General features: G+C 46.0%; 1 protein-coding gene across 1 annotated transcript in view; it reads right to left on the bottom strand.

The window, feature by feature from the left end:
- The window catches only part of TNR (tenascin R), a 77,847-nt gene that overhangs the window by 28,257 nt on the left and 31,471 nt on the right, over positions 1-18,119 (bottom strand). The window contains exons 7-10 of the mRNA XM_060276597.2: positions 16,929-17,114; positions 8,740-8,829; positions 5,270-5,533; positions 3,272-3,538 (exon numbers count right to left, since the gene is read on the bottom strand). Of these exons, the coding sequence (XP_060132580.2) occupies positions 3,272-3,538; positions 5,270-5,533; positions 8,740-8,829; positions 16,929-17,114 (807 nt within the window). The remainder of the gene's footprint in view (positions 1-3,271; positions 3,539-5,269; positions 5,534-8,739; positions 8,830-16,928; positions 17,115-18,119) is intronic.

The raw sequence follows: 18,119 nt of genomic DNA, 5'->3' as shown, positions 1-18,119 counted from the left end.
ATTACATATTTCATTCTTCATTTAAGGAGCTGATCTTGATGCCACTCAGGAATGCTGATTAGGAGAAATATCCAGCGATGGATCTAAGGGACAGTGGTTCACCACTTGCATCCTCTTTCGAATGCCCTCCCCATGGAGACATCATCAGTATCATTTAGGTGCCAGAAAACATTTGTGTTTTCTCAGGATTTTCTGAACTGCAAACAGAAGCACTTTCTTGCAGAGTAGTTTGATTATACTGTCTTTATTTAATTTATTTAATAAAAATTATAGACCTTTTGATTGTAATAAAACCTCTTAAGCGGTTTACAAAAAACCAGGTTGCTGCTGCTTTAGTTTGTTTTAATTTGCTGTCTGTGTTGTTAATAATAATAATAATAATAATTATAATGTACTTTTTCCTTCTTCAATTTTATTGCTGGTGCAGGATATCAATTATGTAAATAAATGGACAAATAATCAAGACCCAGAGAAACAGTGAAAGAGACCATAACAAATTCATGAAGTCTTCTTCAGTACCCCATCACTTAATATTCCGGTTGTGGGAGAGTAAGATTCTTTGGCATTACAGCCACAGCTGCCTGCTTCTGCCTTCAACTCTACCAAGTACAAGATTGCTACAGACATCAGTCTTCCTGCATCGTTCACGAGCCAACACCTCTCAGGTGTTGCTGTGCGTGAGGAGGATACAGTAGTGTGTACCCCTTATGCAGGTGTATTGCCTCTGTCCTCCACACACACTTCAGCTGGAATAATGTGTGCGGCTTTTCGAAGGGGATTTCAGAATGAACATGCAGTCAGCAAATCTGGTTTCTTGGCTGTTGGGGGGATTTTGAGGTTAACTGAGCATACATGTATAATTCCTTTGTATTGCATTTGGAACCAGTTGCGGTCTCAAAACCCAGCTCTGAGACTACAGGAGGATGGATGGGAAGATTACTGTTACAGCAACCCAGGGCAAATCAGCAGGCATGGGGAGGGGGAAAGGAGATTTGGGATCTACTGTAGCGTTTGACAATTATGTGGGCATAGGCACCATCTGCTTGCATTGGAAGGGGGAGAGGTCAGGGCCGTCTTTCCTATTGGGCTGACTGGCGCGGTGCACCAGGGCGCCCGCCCAGCAGGGGGCGCATCAAGGAGGCACACGGAGATGCCCGCGCCTCTGCCTCCGCCTCCGCCTCGCCCGCTCCTTTCCCGGCAGCGGTGGCTGAAATGAGGTGGCAGCAGCGGCAGCAGAGCTGCCTCCATCGAGGGAAACCTGGACCTGGGCTACCTTCCGCCCACACTCCTTCAAGTCACCGTACCTTCCAAGTCCCGAACTGCAGAATCTGGGACTGGCAGCCGTGTGACACCAGAAGTTGCGTCGACGTAACTTCCGGTGTCGCTTTGCCCTTCTATGGGCACCAAAAATGGCCGCCGTCGACAACGGAAGTCGCGTCTATGCACTTCCGGACATGCATAGATGCGACTTTTGAAGCCGCTGGCGGCCATTTTTGGTGCCCATAGAAGGGCAAATCGGAAAGAAAATAAATGGCCGCCGGCAGGAGAAAATAACAGAGAAAAACGGGAGATGAAGTGATACGGGGGACCACCAGGAAAAGGTAAGTAAAAATGGGGGTTTCCCGGGGAAAACGGGGTACTTGGCAGCTATGCAAGTCACAGCAAGCACAGACAGCACAGACACATGTGCCACGGAGCATTGTGGGGCAGCGCTGTCTGTGCTCGCTGTGACTTGAAGGAGTGTGGGCGGAAGGTAGCCCAGGTCCAGGTTTCCCTCGACGGAGGCAGCTTTGCTGCCGCTGTTGCCGTCTCGCTTCAGCCGTGCAGGCGGAGGCGGAGCACAGCTGGCAGCGTCCCTGCCTGTCGCACCGTGCCCTCCAGCTGCCCGCTGCGCCTGGCCCTGCCAGGGATCATCGCGCCATGGCGCCCGGTACACTTAAGACGGCCCTGGGAGAGGTGAAGCTAAGAACCCTTTCCGTCCCCTGTGCGGCCAAACTGAAGCAAGACACTACTTGTGACAAAAGCAGGAGGAGTGTTTGATGTGCCTGGGCAGGAACTGGAGGTCTGTAATCCTGATGCTAGACAAGGCGCTGATTCATGCCGCCGCTCCTGCCTGCTTCTCTGCTGCTTCCTCTGCTATGTCGATAAGCAGGCAACTTCAGATGATGCATGGCCACTTCTGAGTTAAGTTCTTCTGGGTTAGCAGACATGGCCACAGCCGGGCCAGAGCTGGCAGTAGACCCAGGTCTCACCTGTTCTCTAGCTCAGTGTTTCCTATACTTCTAATAGCCGAGGCACACTATTTTTCTGAATTAAAATTAATTCCTTCCTGCTCTCCTGGGACTCTTGTGAAATCACTGGAATAAGAAGCACTTCCCTCAGACGAGTCCACACCATTGTTTTTCTGCATATGTTACTATTCTGGGAATATCTCCTGAACAGAAGGAAGACCCTGGCCCCAAACAGTGACCTGTGGAGAGGTCATTCTGGTGGCCTCCTGTGTGTTTGGTGCTTTGGGCTTACAGGAACCATGGGTTATTTAATTAACGTAGTACATCCCACTGCTTCTAGCTAGCCGTTGGGGCAACCAACCTTTTTCTAAGGCAAACCTCCCACTGTTTGCCTTTTCTGGGGCAAACCATCTTCTCAATCCCTTTTGTTTCCCTGTTCTCTGCTTCCCTGGGTCTCTGCTTCCTTTATTCACCCCATGCCCCCTTGCAACTCACCAAACCCAGGACCTACCCATCCCATTTCTGGTTTGGTCAACAGAGGAGAGCAGGATAGGGACGGACCATGCATGCTGCATTTTCCAGACAGGGGTATTCAAAATGGTGGGCATGCTACCATATGATTCATGTGTGTGCATTAAGATGGGCTGTATTCACACTCATGCTCAGAGGTTGTTGAGGAGGAAAGCTGAAAGCTTATGAATGGCAACCCTAGCAACTCATTTGAACATTTTTTTAAAGACACATCCACAAAACCTTGGCCTAAGTCAAGATGGGGGAAAAATACAGTAGGTAGAGTGATTTACAATGAAGAGGCTGAAGAAAACTGGAACAGTCACTGGTTCATAGCGATAGTTGGGATGTGTGTCATTTTGGCTTGAGTTAAATGTGAATTCTAAGACTCAGCTCTAAGACTTTGATGTTTGGCTCCACTCTGTTTTCTGTTTTTAATTTTGCAACCCATTCAAGCACAAAGGATCTTCCTTGGAAGTGGACAAGACATAGATATTAAACTGCAATGGAGATAGCACTACAACTGTTACCTGTTTTGATGGAGCCCATGATGGGCTCAGAGCTAACAAGGCCATGCACAGCCACCAAGGACACAACGTACTCTGTGGACGGCTGCAGGCCAATCAAGGCAGCATGTCTCTTGGTCGGGTCTAGCATCACTTGTTTGGTTTCCTCTTTGTCCTTGGGGCTGTAGTTCAGTATCAGCCTATCTGCTGGAGGAGAGGGGTCACTCCAAGTGATGTTCACACTGGAGGAAGTCACATGAGAAAAGTGAAGCTGTGTGATTGGCCGGAACCCTGAAAACAAGAATGCAGAAGAAAATGGCAGGTTGGGTCTTATTTACTGTAGCCAGGAAACATGCAAAATGATGAAAAAGGCGAGTACATCTGAGCATGTACAAAAGGACCAAAGGGTAAGGCTGCTTCCAAACTAGGTTGATTCTATATCCTGCCATTTACAAGAATGGGTGTGGCTACATGATGCACATTTGAAAACTCTCCCCTTGATTAGGTTATCCATGCCTTTCCCTCCCTGCACATACCCCAGGTGAATGGAGAGGAAAGCAATGGTTGCAGTCTTGGAATCTGCCCACCCACAATGCCATTGGGCGGGTGTGGATACCTCCCCCGCCCAATAGCTGGGACCACCTACTGTACACCTGTTTTTAAACGGACACACTGCAGATTAATGCAGAATCCACTTGTGATGAACTTTTACTTTTAGAATGAAAGCAGTCTCTCAAGAAGCACTTTTCATGAGCAAAAAAACGATTCATTAAAAGAATGTGTGTACACAGCCCCAGTCTTCTGTAATGAGGGTAAAGATTATCCAGTTTAGAAATGTATTTTCTGAGCTGTCTTGAGTTTTAGGCTCCCCCCCTTTAAGAATTAATCACTGGGTGTAGTTTAAATGCTCTGCATTTGACCACTGCCCCAAAAGGCGAGATCAATGTAGGGTGTAAATCTGAGGAAGGGGGAACAGGAAAAATGGGGCAACAGAAAGAGGGCACGTGAAGGTTCTTGCAAACATGCAATTCCGTTACCTGGGCTATCTCTGCACTTAGCATTTTGGAAATAACATACCCTTCACATTAGGCTCAAGCAATTAGCGGTGCCACAGTGTTATTTTGAACCGGCATTCTGGGAGAAGTTTAACACTTTCCTTCCTTGCTTCCCCCCCCACTCAAACCCCCTCCTGCTATTAGCAGAAGAAGAGATGCTGAACCTCTCTCCCCACCAACACCATGGGTTAAACCAGTGTTTCTCAACCTTTTTTGGGCCACGGCACACTTGTTCTATGAAAAAAAATCCCGCGGCACACCAACTCTGTGCCGCCCTATATTTAGTTTAGTTTGGAGGGGAGACGTAAAGCATGCCACTGAAGAACTGCTGCGCGGTAGCCAGGCGGACCCACCAGGCGCAGAGCCTGCGGAGCGAGCGGGGACACATTAGACGGCACACACAGACCCCAGGCGGGCAGACACGGGCACGCAGCTGCCACCGCCTCCCTCCCGGCCGCCCCAGGCAGCCGCCGCCGCTCTGGCCCGGCGAAGGGAAGCCCTGCGCAGCCTTCCCCGCCTGCCTCCTCCTCCCCAGGCGGCGGTGCCCTCTCTGGCCTCCGGCTGGATGCTGACTCTAAATTTTGCTGCAACGTGCGGCGACGAGAAGGGCGATTTGCATTGTCATGTGCCTGGCGGCCGCCAATACACAACACTGACCCGCCGGAAAGGAAGCCGGCCGGGTCACGACGCGAGGCGAGCAATGCAAATCGCCCTTCTCGTCGTGGCACACTAGCCAGCGTCTCGCGGCACAGTAGTGTGCCGCGGAACACCGGTTGAGAAACGCTGGGTTAAACACTCTCTCTCATAGCACCACACCCCCAACCTTCAAAGCAGCTAAGTGGGGCTGCAATTAGTGAAAGAAATGACTCTTCAATGGCGTATCTACAGTAACATGGTCCTTAGGTAGTCAACCAGCAAATAGTAGTAACAGACCCTCAGAAAACCTCAGGTGACCCTCAGTACCTACCTGTGAAGGCGTCCACTGTGCTCTCCAGGCTCTGCTGACGGCCTCTTTCAGCAATGACAGAGATTGTGTATTCAGTCCCAGGTTCCAAGTCTGATAGTGTAAGCTCAGACTTGTCTTTGGCAACGGTAACCTCAGATGCCATTCCTGAAGCGGGAATGAAGATGACCCGGTAGTGATCAATGGGGCCCTTGGCTTTGGTCCAGGACACAGAGATGGATGACTCTGTGGAAGCTGTCACTATGAGGTCGTGAGGGCTGTCGAGCTCTGGCAGCAGGAGAAGGAGATTTAAAAAGGTAGCCTATTAACAGCTGGGAATGCATGTCTGAGTTTAGATTTTTACACACACAATAAAAACACAAAATGCAGCACTGAGCCTTCTTGAAATTCTCTTAAAAAGAAATTTAATCAGAGGCCCAGATTTAATGATGATGATGATGATGATGATGATATTTATACCCTGCCCACCTGGCTGGGTTTCCTTGGCCACTCTGAGTGGCTTACAGCATATATAAAAACATAACCAACCATCAAACATTAAAAACACCCCAATACAGGGCTGATTCAGGTGTCTTATAAAAATTATGTAGCTCTTTATCTCTTTGATATCTAAGGGAAGGTTCCACAGGGCGAGTGCCACTACTGAGAAGGCCCTCTGCCTGGTTCCCTGTAACTTTGCTTCTTGCAGTGAGGAAACCAGGAGAAGGCCCTCGGTGCTGGACCTCAGTGTCCAGGATGAACGATGGGGGTGGAGACGCTCCTTCAGGTTTAATGCGTCGAGGCCATTTAGAGCTTTAAAGTTCAGGACCAACACTTTGAATTGTGCTTGGAATTGTACTGGGAGTCAGTGAAGATCTTTTAGGACCGGTGTTATATGGTCCTGGTGGCCACTCCCAGTCACCAGTCTAGCTGCCGCATACTGGATTAGTTGTAGTTTCTGAGTCACCCTCAAAGGTATCCCCATGTAGAGCACATTTCAGTAGTCTAAGTGGGAGATAAGCAGAGCATGCACCACTCTGATGAGACAGTCTGCGGGTGGTCAGGGCAAGGGATTCCACAAATGCAACAGGGCTTCCTCCGCAAAAAGTTGGTCCAGAATATTTTCACACCAATAGCACTTCTGTCCCCCAGCAGTGAATAACAATGAATTAAATAACTGACAACCCATTGTCTCTTAACAGTGTCCCAAAAATTCTCCCTGGGACAGGCCAGAGGGCAGGTTTTTTTTGCCTTGCCAGCTGCTACTGAGTTTCAGTTGAATTTGATAGAGATGACATGGCATGGCTTGGCTAGTTTGAATCTCTCTATGTGCAATGACTGTTAGGGCTTTAAACCTAAGACGCTGGCAAATTAGCAAGATCACGTGATTTACGTTGTTAAGTCGTTAAGTTGTTAAGATGCTCAGTATATATAGAGCGTTTGTTTTGTTTGCCTGTGGGGTGTGGAGCAGCCATGTCTGAAAGCTCTGGAGGTGTTTCTGTTATCTGTCTGCAATAAAACTGTCTTCGAAAGTTGGGCTTCCGTGGGTCGTTACTGGCAAAGCTACAAGGCTTTTACCGCAACAAGAATCCAGCCGCTGTGCTTGATTAATGCTCTGCAAAGAGAACTGTTTCTGGTCTGTGCAACAGAAGCGTTTTACTGGACCAGTGCAGAAAAAAACTCTTAATGATGTATGCAGATGAAAACTTCATTGGCCTTGAAGCCAGTGGCTCCTGCCTCATGGGGTTATCACGTATCTCTATGCAAGCATGAGGCTCCTCTGGGTGTGTGTGTGTGTGTGAACTAGACTCTATTGTCTCCTTCAGCAATCTCTTCTCCCTTGACTATGGTGTGGAACTGCAGTATAGAACTGAGCTGGGCCCACAAAAGTACAGGGGATGTGAGGGACAGAAGTTACAGGCAAGTCCCTCCCATCTTAAGCAGCAGCTCGTCTCCCAGCGCGAGTGCTAGTGGAGAGGGAGAGGTCTCCAGCGGAGACTCAGGAAGTGGTGACCGAGGCTCAGGCAAGGTAGCGGAGCCCATGCTCAGTGTGGGAAGGGAAGTGGGCAGCAAGGGAAGAAGGCCAATCCCTCCCACCCTGGAATTGCGGAGGAAACGAAGGGGGCGGAGATTCAGTATCCCGAGACTACTTTGCTGGAAGAAAACGCGCGAATCTCCATTCGGAGGTTCTGACCCCTAACTGACAACATGTACATAGTACTGTTCTGCACTGTAAATAATCAGCACTAAATAAAAGAATGAAAAGACAACGCTTTGAGGAGTCGTTACTCTAGAGTAGCCGCTACCGCGCCTGTGACAGGAGCCTAAAAATACAGATCCAGAATCCTTAGTGGTGCCAACACACAATCAGAGTGGTCACTGAAAGTTATTATGATGAAGAAATGGATTTTGGTAGTGTTGATAGAGCAGTGTGATCTACAAATCAATACCTCAGAAATTCTAAGGCTGCCTTTGATATTTGCAGTTGTAATCGCTGTACAAATATCACATAAAGGCAAAAGCTGTTTGCATTTGCATTGAAATGCTGGCTGTAAATACTTCCCCTTGTGCAAAATGCCAGCTTGCTTATGTGTCTATAAAAATTGACACACACACTCTCTCTCTCTCAGTGGTAATGGGACAATCTTTTAAACCATATTCTCCCCCACCCCTTGTTTATGTCCCTCGGCTGCTCACTCCAAGACACAAGGAAAAGCCTTCTTACTAGGAGCCCCCTCATCAGTGTGAAGAAGAATGGAGATTTTGGCTTCTGCTGCTAATTCCTGTTTGCCTCTATTCTCTCACAGGAACAAACAAATGGGGGGGGGGGGCAAAAGAAGAGAACATTGATAGAGCACCCGACAGGGAGAGAAAGGGTAAAAGAGCACTTTGCATGTGACTCTGCAGGCACAGCCAGTGTTGCAAACATTCAAATCATTCAGAATAGGACTCCTGCTAGAAATCATTTGCCAACCTGGAGCAGAAGTAACCAATGGAGGCTTGCAAAGCCATTTATCCTGAATCCTATGCAGGACTTCCCAAATTTGAAGTGTGGCACAGAGTGTGGCAGAGTGACATGTCTCGGTACAATCAGCTCCTTCTTTTAGACCTCCTCCACACCCTGATAATTTGCTTGGTGAAATTGCTGCATTAATTCCAACTGGCAAAGTACTGCAGAATGAATTAACTGAGGGTCACTTAACCATGTTCTGGAGCCCCCAAGTACAGTGGTAACTCGGTTTAAGTACACAATTGGTTCCAGAAGTCCGTACTTAACCTGAAGCGTAAACCTGAAGCGAACTTTCCCATTGAAAGTAATGGAAAGTGGAATAATCTGTTCCAGATGGGTCCGCGGAGTACTTAAACTGAAAGTACTCAAACCGAGGCGTACTTAAACCGAGTTATGACTGTATGGGTGAAGATTCAAGAGATGGGCAGAACCCACTAGTTTTACTCCATAATGATTTTTTAATTTAAAACTGTGTGTCACTCACCAGTCCTTGCATTCATGGTAGCTGGAACACTTTGCTTGCCATCCATTACAGCTGAAATTCCAACTCCATATTCTGTTCCTGGCACCAAATCTGCATGTGGACACACAATGATGCACAGATTAAGCAATGAATTGAAACCATTTCCACCCACGTAGTGGTTCCTTCTTGTCTGGCTTATGGATGGGTGAATCCAACAATTTTCTTTCTCATTTTCTTAATCTTGAATTCAGTTCTCCACATTTCCATATCAGTTTTCATTTTTTAAAAAAGTTCTCCTGAAGGATTCATCAGCATTTTAGTGCAAATGTTTCCATGCAATTTTGCTTAATGTGTACATTTTTGCAAAGCAATTCCCCCTAATGCAACACATTTTTGTATGTTACTTTCATCAATATATGCATCTCTGTACATACCTGACCCCAGTATATGTGTTTTTGTCCTCATTACTCGGCTGGAAAACTGCATTGCAAAATTCAAGGAAATGTGGCTTTTGAAGGACGGCTGCGTTCAGTTCATGTCTTTTTTTCACAAAGCATAGCTGTCAAGTTCTCCCTTTTTTTAAAGGGAAATTCCCTTATGTTGAATAGGCTTCCTCGTGAGAAAAGGGAAAACTTGACAGCTATGTCACAAAGTGCCTATAATTGAATCGCACCCCCCATTCCCTAGCCTGGCTTCACTGCTGTAATTTTGTCATGGAAACTGGGTAAGTCACTAAAAACATAAATAAATAATTGTGCTAACATTTGCTGCTAAACCACTGATAATGAAAGGACAAAGTATGGGGCGTTAGTTTGTGTTATTGTCTGATAAGACCCGAGACTTGGGGGAGAAGAGAAGAAATTAAATGTCACCTCAGAAACAAATGCCATAATACTTTCGATTTAGTTTAGAAACCTAGAAACATTTTCAACAGGAAAGGTTAGTTTTCAATTTGTTCTTGAGGATTGTTCAGTTGACCTAGGCCTCCATCTTTGAAAACATTGACTTTGTCTTGTACTTGCTTAACTCTAGTTTGTTGTCAAAGACAAAATTAGGCTGAGTACAAACATGTAGACGTGCAACCTTTCATCTCCACGGCAAAATAAAATAGCCACTTCATGCATTATGTGATGTGGAAGTACAGTGGTACCTCTGGTTACGAACTTAATTCGTTCCGGAGGTCCGTTCTTAACCTGAAACTGTTCTTAACCTGAAGCACCACTTTAGCTAATGGGCCCTCCCGCTGCTGCTGTGCTGCCACCGCACGATTTCTGTTCTCATCCTGGGGCAAAGTTCTTAACCTGAGGTACTACGTCCGGGTTAGCGGAATCTGTAACCCAAGTGTTTGTAACCCAAGGTGTTTGTAACCCAAGGTACCACTGTAAGTGGTAAGCACCTTGGCCACTGGGTTCAACACGACTCTTCTTTTCTGGCACAGATGCTATGAAAGAGTTTGTGGGGCATGGTTGGTGTCAGGAGTATGGGCAGGAGTCAGGCTCTGGGGCCTGTAGTGCTTTGCAGGACTGGGGCCTGCCTCAGCTTGTGCTGGAGAGGCAAGGAGTGGTCACTCAGGTGAGGCCACTTGATACCTCACTGCACCTGGTGGCAGGAAAAGCTCAGCATTTCCCTTCAGCTCTTTGCCACAGCAATGCTATCCCTGCCTGGTTGCATCTGGCCTCTTGCTCCTTGGACCCTTGCCTTGCTGATGCCTTGCTCCTTGGACCCTCGCCTTGCCGACGCCTTGATCCTCGACCCTTGGACCTCTGCCTTGCCGACGCCTTGATCCTCGACCCTTGGACCTTCGCCTTGCTGGCGCCTTGCTCCTCGACCCTTGGACCTTTGCCTTGCCGACGCCTTGCTCCTTGACTCCCAGACCTTTGCCTCTGCCTTGCTCCTTGACCCTGCGACTGCTTGCTGCTGGACCCTCAACCCTGCGCCTGTTCCTGCTTCTACAGCACCATCTTGCCTCTGGTCCTGACGTCCTCAGCCAGGGCTTCAACCGCCCGCCGACTGGACCGTGACAGTTGGAAGAATCTCTCTTCCACCTTGCCATGAGATAAGATTGACAGCACTTTTTACGCTTACTACAAGGAGGTGGCTTCAAGGAGAGGTGGGTGGACTGGCCTCTGGGATCCTCTTCTAGAACACTGAGATCTACCAAGCTAGGTAAGGTGCAACATACTGGCATAGGAGGCAACCATATACTGAAAATTAAGGAGCTAGGTGCCTCTGAGCACACACTCCATCCAGGTAATTAAAAAGAGGGAGTTGTTGGTTTATTGTTGCATAGACCATTTCCCCCCCATTTTAGGCTGAGAAAGCAGAATTAATTTTAGAGCAAAGAACAGTCACCTCTTGACCGTTAATGAGACATACTTCAGTTGCTTTCTGTAAAGCTAAATTTCAGACGAGAGAAAATCCAAGATAGCTTTATTTGTTACCAAACTGATTTGACATCTAACATTTTCATTTGAGTTTCTTATTTATGAGGCATAAATGAAACACTCAATAATTTATGAAAGAGCCCAGCTTCTCCCTGCGTGCCATGGAAATATAAGTATCCAGCTGCCGGCAGGAGGGCTGGCCTGTGGTTTCTGGCTCATCAGGGGAGACAGCAATTTAGTTAATTTCCAGGCAATCTATCATCCATTATCATTATTGGATCAAAGCGGATGCCAGTGGCTCTTTGTCGGCACCCTTTGGGTTTATTTCTCTCTTCACTGAATGGATATTGGCAATTTCTCAGAGGTACAAAAGATGTAAGATGGCACGCAATTCCTCTCCACAAGTGCAGACAAAATGTAAACCAGGAAACAAATAGTTCCTTGTCACTGGGGCCAGCCTGTTACCCAGCCTGGTCTCCTTGAGCTCCACTCATTTGCATAGCTGCCAAGTTATCCCTTTTTTAAAGGGATTTTCCCTTATGCTGAATAGGCTTCCTCGCGAGAAAAGGGAAAACTTGGCAGCTATGCTCATTTGCACCCATTTGAAGATCACAGCACTGTGGGGGGCGACTCAGTGGTTTGTTCTGTATAAAGCCATAATTAAGAGTGCCCAGCGTAACAGTGCAGGGCTGGGCTGACTTCAGTTTTGTGCACTGGTCTTTGTTTCTACTAGAATCCATGGGGCCCACCAATGTATTTGAAAATTATGAATAAAAAAGAGGGCGTCTTCAGGATCTCTTAAGTTACCTGTGCTATGTAATGCTCAGCAGGCATTCTTATCTCCAGCATTTAAGGGTTAAACTACACAAAACATAAAATGCATCGTTTGGAGTTTCGTGATTTTTCCTTTTTACATGGCAGACAGCAGCTGCTTTGTGTCCTGATCAGCATCAGGACCACAGTATGTGGGGAAGAGAGCTAATTCCTCACTGTGGTCCCATTGAAAATTGCTCCCACTGAAGCTCCTATTTGACAAATTTAGGAAAATGGCTGCTTCAAGTTGTTGGTAGTGATTAGAGCCGGGCGATATCTGGTTTTCAACACTGTGATATATCAGTAGCTAAACACCATGATATGCTGATATATCACAATGCCTGGAATGTATCTGTAAGGGGGAAGGCTTATAGGGAACAGCCCCCCCCCCCAAATCAGGTTGAGTTCCTAGCAGAGCAGTAAGTCCAGCAGCGGAGCAGATTACAGGAGTCAGGAAGCAGAGGGGGAGAGACAAGCCTCTATCAGCATCAAACAGCCTCTCCACCGAGTGGAGGGGGAGGAAGCTGGGGAGGAAGGGACCGGAGAGCAGTCAGAGGGATGGCCCTTCCCCCCAACACCTGAATTGAGGCGTATGGCACCCCGTAGGACAAGGGGGAGGCGCTTTGCCATTCCCAAGCTATTATGTTGAGCGTGAAACAGAAAGAAGCCATTGCGAGGTTCTGACTCAGACTAAGCAGACATGATTCCAGGCACTTGGCACTGTAAATAGTATGCAGAATAAAAAACATCTTAAAGCCCAAACAGGTGGGCTGCATCTTTCCTCCTGGAGCAAACAACCACCCCAAGAGGAAAAAAGCAGCCTGCCTGCTTGGGCGAAGGCAATTTGGGCTGCTGATACATCGCAGCAGCTGGGGAGGTGCAATGTATTGGCAGCTCAAAAAGTCTGAAACTGGTACCATAATGTGAACACCATACTGGTTTCAGACAATGTCAACGTATCACCCAGCCCTAGTAGAAATAGTTTCCATTGGGACTATACTGTGTGAGGAAAAGGCACCCTCTGGAGTAAGTATTTTTTTAAACAGAAAATAGTTGTGCAGCTCCAAGTTTCCTGTAATGTGTATTTTGGCCCCAATAAGTGCCCTGATAGATCAGATCAAGGTCCACCTACATCAGCAGGCATTGGGCAGCCCACCAGTAGATCACCAACAGATTAGTGCTTCACCAGCAGCTTGCTTTATCTTTTTTTCTTTTCTTTTTGCATCTTGGAGTAATCTGTAAAAAACTGTTGACAGTACTCAGCCTAGGGATATAGGAAGAAAATGATCTTGTTGCATTTCATTGCATGTAGCACTGTTTCCTTTGTATTGCAGTTTGGCTTCTGACAAAAACCTCATTTTTTTCTCTCTTGCTGTCCGCTGTGGTGAAATTTTATGCAATTAATTATGCTGTAATGATATTATCCCACCCCATTAGGAACGGCTTAGGGAGCTGGGTATGTTTAGCCTGGAGAAGAGAAGGTTAAGGGGTGATATGATAGCCATGTTCAAATATATAAAAGGATGTCATATAGAGGAGGGAGAAAGGTTGTTTTCTGCTGCTCCAGAGAAGCGGACACGGAGCAATGGATTCAAACTTCAAGAAAGAAGATTCCACCTAAACATTAGGAAGAATTTCCTGACAGTAAGAGCTGTTCGGCAGTGGAATTTGCTACCAAGGAGTGTGATGGAGTCTCCTTTTTTGGAGGTCTTTAAGCGGAGGCTTGACAGGCATATGTCAGGAATGCTTTGATGGTGTTTCTTGCTTGGCAGGGGGTTGGACTGGATGGCCCTTGTGGTCTCTTCCAACTCTATGATTCTATGATTCTATTCCAATGCAAAGGAAACACAATGCAAATGGAGGAAAAACACACCATTTTCTCTCTCCATATGAATGGTGGATGCTAAGAACAAACAACAGGGGAGAGCTGTTCATACCCTGCTTATTTCCTCTCTAAAACCATTTGGCTGCAAACTGAATGCTAAATGAATGAATGAATGAATGAATGAATGAATGAATAAAAACTTGTATTGTGAGTTCACAGAAAAGCTGGCTGTAAGAGGATTCCACTGTAGTGAGAAACCTCTGCCATGAATGTTAGTTTAAATGGATGCCAAGCTCCTCAGAAGATGTACTGAAGGCAGCTCTTCATAAGTATTCCCTCGATCTTATCATATGGGGCATCTCAGGAAGGTTGGGGACCTGGCCAAAAGGCTGTATCTGTGCATGAAGACAGGCAGCAGAGACAGGCTGCTGCATTTCAAGAGGTAGACAAAACAAACACCAAAGATAAATCCCCCCTCTAGGGCGGAACGTCCTTGCCAATGGAATTAAGGAAAACCTGTTTCATGCTCCTCTGTAGCAGCCCAGCCCAGCCATGAAATCTCTGCTAAGAGCAGCTTTCAGAAGAGTTTAAGAAGAGCCTGGAATTTCCCCCCACATTTCCTCCTTGCTTTTCATCTTCTCTAATGCTGGAGACATCGGCACAGAGCTGTGCTTGGGCAGAAGGAAGTGGTGCCCACAGGAAGTACCACTGAATCTTTCCTCTCCCCATCTCTTGCAGAGGCGCCTCAGTAAAGCAGTGGTGTTCAAGTCTCCAGAGGTTTACCAGGAGCTCCTTATTTAGAAGATCAATAATGGCATACGAATTTCCTTGAAAGACAGTTTGTCCAACACACTACTGATCTCCACCTACAAAACTGCTGGGAAGAGTTAGGTTTATTCTACAGCTCCCTTCCCACACAACACTGCTAAAGACCCAAGAGGCTTGAGTTCAATGGTTCTTATATTCCCAAGGAAGTGTGACAGGATTGCAGGTGAAATCTTTCAGCCCCATCTGAGAATTAACAGGATTATTTAGTGGATGCCTTTGCCAACTAAGGGCTTAGCCCTTGTACCACTGCTTTTCCCTGGGGGGGGGGAACACTCTTTAGCACTCAGTTGGAACAAACAGCAATTTGGTTTTTCCCTGGATTGACATTTGCTCTGATCTATCGCTAAAGAGAGAATTTTCCCTGGGGCAAGGGGAAAACCACTTGGACCTGTACCTAGACAGCATGTCGTGGCAAACCAAGCATGGGACAAGTGGAAGAGTGGACAAGCCCTAAATTCGGGGCAGGAGGAAATGCCCCCTCCAGTCAGATTGCCTGGGACTCTTTCCTCCCAGACTCTTCTTCTGCGGGATGAGATGTGGCGCAATTGTTTCTTGGGGTAAACACCTTCTGCAGTATGCACCTGTTTTCTGCTTGTGGCACACTGCACAAAGTTTAAAACTTTTCTACTTAGTGTGATTGTTTTAAAAGCACTGGTGAGAATTATGGTAGAAAAGTCATGGAAAAGGTGGAGTAACTCAGAGGCCCTTGAGAGCAATGCTGAGCAAGGACTTGGAGGGAGTTTGGCCAAGTACAGAGACAAATGAAATTTAAACAACTAACCCGGTACACCTCACCCATGACACTTTTTAATGGAGATAATCTCTGTCCAGAAAGACTGTAATGTGTGGAACAGCACTAAAGGTGAGTTCATCACAACAACTTGGAAGTTTGGAAGAGATCACATGCCATGGACAGAGCACCTTACTGCAACCACATCACTTGAAACTCAATCTGTTTCATGCTCTTTGCTTCCTAGAGAGATATGATGTTTCTGTTGGATTTTTTGAGTAGTCAAGTTACTTTAGAGCCACTCTAATGTAAATACTTCTGTTTAAGAGAAACAGGTGCCGGTGTTTCTGTTAATTGCTCACAGGCGTGGGCTCTGCTTCTTGTATATAAGGCTCTGCCAGAAAGCCTTCTGTATCTCTTAGCTAGATCTTTCAGTTAGATTCATCTCTTAGTAGATCTCTCAGTTGAATGTATCTCTTAGGAGAACTGTATCTCTCAGTGAGATCAGCACCTTTGTTGGAGAATACTTAGTTGATTCTCAGTTCTCAGTTTAAGAGATTCCCAGTTGAATCTTAGCAAGAGAGACTCTCAGTTTAAGAGATTCCTTAGTTGAATCTTAGTATGAGAGTTGCTTAGTTATGAAGCTAGTTTGCTGTTAATTCTTGGGTAGTTTAATGGGAGTTATGTGGGAGTTTGTGGGAGGTTTGGAATGGGTTGAAGGTTGGAATGTGGGTAGATAACGTTGCTAAGAGAGAAAGCATTTATCTTTAGTTTAAAGTCTCTTTAGAGTCAGTTTGTTTTTCAGTTAAAGAAACCCAACCGTTTGTATTTTCATCTGCATGCTTTTACAAGCGTGCAGCTAGTAAGGGGTTTCATATAAGGGAGATAATTCCCTACACTCTTGGTGGTGTTTTCTTAGCCAGGTCGACTTCTGACTGCGTATACTCTGCGTGAAGCGTACTTTAAAGGGCCGCTGGAAACTGGGATATATGATTTAGGTTAAGCAAGTTTCAATACCCAGTTTTCTCAAATATTATTCTTATCATATATATATATTTTCCAAAAGTTTCAGAGGCAGGGCTTTTCAGAGCAAGTTTGTCTGTGAGTACTGGATACTTTGGGGTGCTTTGTGATATTTATTTTAAAACATACAAGGAAAGCAAGGGAGAGTGGACAAGCAGAGAGACACTGTGCTAGTCTTTAAAACAGAATGTCCTTGGAGGCCCCCTTTCTCCAGCTGACTTTGTGCCAGGCAGCTGCAAAAATTCAGATTTCTGCTTCCTTTGGCGGTCAAATGCCAAAATGCCAAACTGTTTCCTTTCAGTCTCTGCCCACAGCAGGTGGTGTGTGTGTGTCCCATCATTAGTAGCCACTCACCATCAAAAGCCATCAAAGGCCATTTAAGGACAGCCTCAGGATCCATTAAAAGAACAGTTTGACCTATTGACTGTACAAAAACCTAAAGTAAAATTAACCTCACTTTGCATGTTCATTACAACACTCACAAAATGTTTACATTTTAGAAAAATAGTGCACAATCATGCAGACATAGTCAAAATCAATTGTAACATTTCCCCGCTTGTAAATTCTGCAAGGAAAAATGAAAAGCACCCACGATGAGGAAGCTTACCTGTGAGGGTGGCCCTGGTTGTGGCACTTGCACTTCGTGGCACTAAAAGCTCATGGTACTGCTCTCCGGCCAGAGTGCTATAGATGACCTTGAAATTCCCCACCTCTGCCTCACTGTTGTCCCACTCAAGTTCCAGGCTGTCATATGTCCGGGAGAGGACACGCAAGTTCTTGGGGGCATCAATTTCTGCGTTTGAAAAGGAAATAGTCAGTGACTTGCTTCACTCTTGCTCCTACAGCTACAGTCTTTGTAGTCTCCTAAACTGCAAGCCTTCACATAAGAAAGGCATTTTCAAAAGTGTAACCTTGCTGTGTAACCTGGCTGAAGAACTCCCCCCCCCCCAACACAATACAAGTTAAATACAAGCCTTATGAGGAATGGATTAGGGAGCTGGGTATGTTTAGCCTGGAGAAGGTTAAGGGGTGATAGCCATGTTCAAATATATAAAAGGATGTCATATAGAGGAGGGAGAAAGGTTGTTTTCTGCTGCTCCAGAGAAGCGGACACGGAGCAATGGGTTCAAACTACAAGAAAGAAGATTCCACCTAAACATTAGGAAGAACTTCCTGACAGTAAGAGCTGTTTGACAGTGGAATTTGCGGCCAAGGTGTGTGGTGGAGTCTCCTTCTTTGGAGGTCTTTAAGCAGAGGCTTGATAGCCATCTGTCAGGAATGCTTTGATGGGTTTCCTGCTTGGCAGGGGGTTGGACTGGATGGCGCTTGTGGTCTCTTCCAACTCTATGATTCTAAATTATTTTGATTTCCTGCTATCTCGTCCTCCTGCATAAATCCACTCTGAGAATTCGAGCCAATAACTCTTGCACAGAGCCAAGGAACTTGCTCATTAACTAATACTAATGATAACCCTTATCATTCATGTAATACATTAAAGTATGCAAAGCACTTCATGGTCTTTATCTAATTATAATTTGGAGAACATTGTTCAGTGAGACATCTAGCTTATAATATAAGTATAATGTGTAGGTCTGAGATGATCGCAAATCTGCCTTATTCACTAATAAGCTATTTGGATGGTTAATGGCTTTGAAAGGAAATCAAATGAGGGAAAGCCAAGTGATCAGATTTAAAGTTGAAATACATCTGAAGAAACAGATTCAAAACTCTCAGCACTCTCAGCAATATTTTAAAATAAACTTTCATATGAAGTTGCCTCATATTGAGGCAGTTCAAT

This window comes from Zootoca vivipara, chromosome 7, assembly GCF_965207765.1.
Source record: "Zootoca vivipara chromosome 7, rZooViv2.hap1.1, whole genome shotgun sequence".
Lineage (NCBI taxonomy): Eukaryota > Metazoa > Chordata > Lepidosauria > Squamata > Lacertidae > Zootoca > Zootoca vivipara.
This window is presented reverse-complemented; position numbering and strand designations above follow the sequence as displayed.